This window comes from Acyrthosiphon pisum, chromosome A2 (assembly GCF_005508785.2).
Source record: "Acyrthosiphon pisum isolate AL4f chromosome A2, pea_aphid_22Mar2018_4r6ur, whole genome shotgun sequence".
In the NCBI taxonomy this organism is placed as follows: Eukaryota; Metazoa; Arthropoda; class Insecta; order Hemiptera; family Aphididae; genus Acyrthosiphon; species Acyrthosiphon pisum.
This window is the reverse complement of record NC_042495.1, coordinates 104945274-104951379: the sequence shown is the minus strand read 5'-3', so window position 1 is coordinate 104951379 and position 6106 is coordinate 104945274. Positions and strand designations below refer to the sequence as shown.

The window sequence follows — 6106 nt, the reverse complement described above, 5'->3', positions numbered from 1 at the left end:
GGGGTCAAAAGTGAAAATTTTCGAGTAGTTTTCAAAAGCGCCGTGAAAAACAAAAGACAAATTAAGGAAAAACGGGAATTTTTACAGAAAATCTGTTTTCAAAAATATCGATTTTGGTTGTTGGTGCAACTCTTATAAAAATGACCGTAGGTACATGACATTTTGACTGAATGTTTATATCAGCATTTTCTATACACCGTAATATTTTCCAAATATTTTGATTTCTTTTGAGCTGTTTATGGACATTTTCAATTTCTATTTTTAATTTTTTTTTCTATAAATATCAATAAAATATTATTTGATGGTTAAAAAAGCTTGAAAATTTAATAGAAGGTTCCTATTATAATCTTTCAAAGGCAGATGAAAAAAATTAAAAATCCATAGTCACAATTTTTTTTTATAAGCATTTAAATTCAAATATTGACAAAATACATAAAAATGACGAAACTTTGCAAATTATTTTGAGCTAGAAATTCATGAAAAATTTTATTTTTGAATCTAAGATTTGAAAATGTAATACAAGATTCCTCAAATGTTTGTCTACCATTTTCAAAAAAAAAAAAATGTCTACAAGAAAATAAAATAAAATTTTTATGAGCGTTTGAAATTCATATTTTTACAACATTTGATATTCACTCGATTTCTCATATAACGATTTTCTTATTTGATTGTAATTAAAAAACCAATGACTGTAGATACTTGAAAATTTCACTGAATGTTTATATTAGCCTTTTCTATACACGATAAAATAATTTGACTCTTTTTGACCTGTTTACGGACATTGTCAGTTTTCAATTTTTTTAGTCTTTTTTTCTATAAATATCAATAAAGTTTTATCTGTTCGGCTAAAAAGTGTAAACATTTAATACAGCACTCCTGATATATTACTACAATAGCAGTTGAAAAATATTAAAAATACTTAGGCATAATTTTTTTTACAAGCATTTAAAGATTGAATTTTGACAAAATTTATCAAATTTAAATTTGAATAAATATTTTGTAGTTAAACATTTATAAAATGTTCAACTTTTATATCTAAGAATTGAAAATTTAAAACAAGATTCCACGTAAGTAGTTAATTCTGCTACTAAAAATTCTAAAAAATACATAAGCACAGTTTATTTTTATAGTCATTTTAACTTCAAATTTGGACGAAATTACATCTTAAAAAACCTGGAATAACTATTTTAGTTATTTTTTTGTGATTGTATAATATTATTTGTGGGTACTTGAAACTTCTAAAGTATACTATATTATATATCTAATGATAGTACCACGGTTTGTTGTTGATGTATAACGCGTTACCTAATGGATATTGTGATATGATTAATTTGGAATTTATTGTTGATACCTATTATAGGTGAATTTTGTTTTATTGCTATAGATAAGTATGTAATATATCTTATACCTAGACTGATATACCGTCTCCGCTCAGAATCGTTATTTTTCTTATACAGTGATATTATATCATTGAATTCAAACTATCCATACAGTGACCCACTTGTAACCTACTGTACAGCAGAGCGACATCCACTTACCCACTGTTTTTTTGTATTGTTTGCTATTCTAATTATAAGATTAATATTACGGTAAAAACACATTATCCAAAAAAGTGGTCTCGTGCCTTATTGTATATTGGTCATAGTTCTTGAAACTCTTGAGTACGTTTCATATTTCAGTACACATGTGTACCTTCCTTTATTATTCATCACTAAAAGTGTTGTAAATGACAATTCTGCCGTTTAAATTAAAAATTAAAAAAAATGTATACTCAATAAATAATTGTTGTCTTTGAAACTTGTTTATTTTTAACACGTATTAAAAAGTTACCTGCAGTTTAATCCTCGTCTCCTCGTATCTAATACCAGATTGACATCGAAATTCGTATGTCAACTATATTCAGTAGAAACAAGACATATACATGTATATCGATGTATCTGTATGTAGTGTAGATACTCTTAGTTTTTTTTTTTTGGTGGGGGGCTTGGCGACCACCTAGAGTTGGATTTGATATTTTGATTATCAAGATAACTTCGCCACCGTCGATCGTCGGCTGCTAAAACTACCAATAATAATATAGTCACTGTGTCTTGAAAATTAGAAAAACCGTCTAGATCGTGACACTGCTGTTTAGTGTACTAATAATAATATTGTCGTATATATTATTTCGTTTCGTGTCGCGAGTGAACATTGTGAGGTCTGATTATGACATTTTGCGCCCATCGCTCATTAGCGCATTCCCGTATTGAATACGTAATTCCAACTCAGACAATGATTATTGACACGCGATCACGGCCATTTAGCATTAATCGTTTGTTTAATTTCTATAACATAAATTTATATAACATAATTGTACCTATAGAGGTGTAACAAAATAATATCGGCACATATTATTGTCATCACGTGAAAACAAGAGCAGCCAAAACGCATAAAGGCACGCGCTGCCGAAGTTCTTTGTTGGTAATCATAACTAATTATTACAATGTTTTTATTTATTTATTTATTTTTAAACATTATAATCATTTAACGAATTCATTAGTTTTCAGCTAACTCAATTACTTAACTAGCTTAAGTATCCATTGTAACGACTAGGTAGGTGCCCATAATAGTATAACATATTCCAATAAATTTTAACTCGTCAAGTTAAAATCGCATAGTATAATATATCAATTATCTATACAGGTACATTGTAATTTTACATATTATCTACAATTATATGTCTATACTATGGTTTAAATATTATATTATTATTAATTATATATTATTAAATAATTAATTAATTTTTTTTTTGTTCAACCACAGTCCTGCACACTGTATTATATATCTACAACGATTTGAATTAAGGATAAATATATACAAGTATTCCTTGATATAATATTATGTCGTGCGGAACAAAAAACAATGGAATTTTTGACAAAACTTTTGGTTACTATTCGAGATCTATACAATATCTATGTGAGACTCGGGTGATTATTTTAAAAAATAAAGTAACTAATTTAAAGTAAAATATACATAGTATAATAACTATATATATATTTTACCCATGTATTTTTTCTCCTGCATATTCACTGGCCTCCTGTTATATCTTTTTTTCTATTTTAGTTTTTTTTTTCTAAAACTATAATATTAACATTATATCGTTACATCTAACCCATATTTTATTATTATGTTTAATAATAGTAGGAAAGATAGAATAAAAATGCCGAAACGGCCAACGCCAAATCTCTCTTACTACACGTAAAACGTTACGCAGTACGCACGTGGTTTATCAACACACAATTTCAAACAACACAATTTTAATAGTAATATAGAAGGAAATAATAATAAAAGTATAAACACGTCGCGAACAATCGAGTGCAAGTCACGAAATGATTTGTTTTTGCAATAATTGTCAGTTGTCACCATAGACTTAGAGTAATAATATCGTCCGTGCGCCGTCGTAGTACATCGTCGCTGCCGCCGCCGCCTCCGCGATGAGAGTAGTGGAAATGGTTAAGCGGCGGGTCGGGGGGATATTTACGATATTTTCGTTCCCCGACCCACCGCTCATCCATCCTCACTGTTTCACCATCTCATCCATCCTCACTGTTTCGTACGCAAAATCAGTCTTAAAAGTACTTGAACATTTTTGCTTATAACTTACAAACTATCTAACCAATCTGCTAGCGAATTCCTCTATTCTCACCTGCACAGTATTTCTGATCGATTGATACCTCATACTGCTTTATACGTTCAGCCGTTTGCCCTGTAGAGCTTGGCAAAGAATTGACATAAATTAGGACGATTTTTCAATGTTTGCCGCGGTATTGGTAATTTGTATTCGGCTACATTTTAGTATTTTACCGCTACCAATACCAATATTTGTATTGACCTGCAGGCGCAGGCGCAGCAGCTATACCGCCGGACGAATTTTATTATTATTTTAATTACGACTATCAACGCCATCTATTGTCGATAAATGAACTAAAATTTAGCGCAACGCAAAATCACGACCAGTGAGCAATCTATACTATATCTACTACATTATACATTTTATATTATTCTTTCCATGTCTGGGGATGTATGGAATATGGATGTATGCTATGACATGCTTGTTTATTTAGTCATGACCAGTCCTGTATGTACGACGTACGTCGTGGGCGTGGCAGTCAACGTGTTAAAGTTAATGGCAGTCGTCTTTGAATAGTGTCAAATACTTTCAGTTTAATTGTATTTCTATAAATAATATTACGTATAAATTTATCTTTTTTTAATTTAATTCATTTTTTGTATAATTAAACGCTCGTTACTGAATAGTAACACCACTATGAGCGAAGTAAATGAAGGCGCTTCATGTTCTAAAGATGGATCGACACATGCTAATGAACGTCGTAAGTTTTCAGAAGAATACATAACTTTTGGTTTCACTAGTACCTATAATTGTAAATAACGAAGAAAGACCCTAATGCTTCATACACTCGTATGCTATGAAATATTATCAAACGAGGCCACAAAACCAGCTAAACTTCAATTTTTTATCATAAAAATATGTGTATTTAGTTCAGAAAATAAAGCAATCAATTTAGTATTATTATTTATTATTGTTTTTAATTTTTATTTTTATTAAGGGGTTCGCGATCATTTTTATTATCTCTAAGGGGCTCGGCATAGAAAAGGTTTGGGAAACGCTGGTCTATACTATACCACACTACACGTTGATACATCGGTACATCGTACATGAACCTATATGTCTCGTTTCTACTGAATATAGTTGACATAAGAATGTCGATGTCATTTTGGTATTAGATACGAGGAGACGAGGATTAAACTGTAGGTAACTTTTTTAATACGTGTAAAAAATAAAGAAATTTCAAAGACCGCAATTATTTATTGAGTTTACATTTTTTTTAATTTTTAATTTAAACGACAGAATTGTCATTTACAACACTTTTAGTGATGAATAGTAAAGGACGGTATGTACTGAAATATGAAACGTACGAGTTTCAAGAACTATAACCAATATACGATAAGGCACGAGACCACTTTTCGGGTAATGTGTTTTTACCGTAATATTAATCATATAATTAGAATAACAACAATTTTAAATTACAAAAAAAGAGAGTGTTGCGAGTACGTATGGATAAAGTGAACCTTTTTTACAGAGAGTACGAAAAAAAACCGTCACAACACACGTTTCTATGGTTTCTCTGTATAAAAAAGAATAATTAATATACCCATCAAAACAAATTCATCAAATTTGGTTTCCCTCATTCCCTGATCGGAATCGAACCTATCATCGGAGCGTAATTGCCACGCTCTATATTATATTATATACTTTCTGTAAAGAAGTTACACTTCAAAAATTACAACTTAAAGGTAGATAAACAAACAATCGTGTTATAACATGTAATATAATATTTGATCAAATTTGCGATTCAGTTAGTAAAATCAAAAAAACAAATTAAAATTTTAAATATAAAAAAATTCGAATTAAAATAAATAATTGTGTACCTTTCCAATTTTATTTGTCGTATAATCGATCTGATCATTTGAATACTAACGTTTATATATTATTATAATATTACCTATATAGTCATATAGAAATATATAATGTTAATTAATATATTTATTAAATTATGATAATATATTATATTTATGAGAAATTATAAACTTACTAAAATAATAAATACCGATAGGCGATAATGCCTAGTGCCTACTGACATGGTTGAACAAACTATTAACCAATATTAGTTAAATTTATATAATTTATAATGAGTTATTTTTATCGTCAATACATTTATTATACACCGGGCTATACCTAATGTTACTGATAATAGATCACACGCCACCACAATTCCAATAACATTTGTATAATCGCTAATTTCCGGGAACCGGTCCCCACCGGTCGACGCACACACATTACATTAAACGCTAATGACGTCATGGTAACATTCTCGGTGTCGCACAAATTAAGGCCCCTGCAAATGTGTCATTTTTAAGGAGCTGTGTTTAGGCAATTATTTCGTTTCTGCGATTACTGATCATCTTAGTGTGTGTAGTAAATGATCATTAGTGTGTGTATACTCCCCTACCATCACCCGCGACCCGCATCAATTTACAATACGTT

The 6106-nt window shown here is 29.9% G+C and overlaps 1 protein-coding gene across 1 annotated transcript in view; it reads left to right on the top strand.

Annotated features, from left to right (window-relative positions):
• The first annotated feature begins 3591 nt into the window (after nucleotides 1-3591).
• LOC107882403 overlaps nucleotides 3592-6106 on the top strand; it is a 20852-nt gene continuing 18337 nt past the window's right edge. Inside the window, exon 1 of the mRNA XM_029489363.1 lies at nucleotides 3592-4370. Within this exon, the coding sequence (XP_029345223.1) occupies nucleotides 4307-4370 (64 nt within the window). The 5' untranslated portion in view covers nucleotides 3592-4306. The remainder of the gene's footprint in view (nucleotides 4371-6106) is intronic.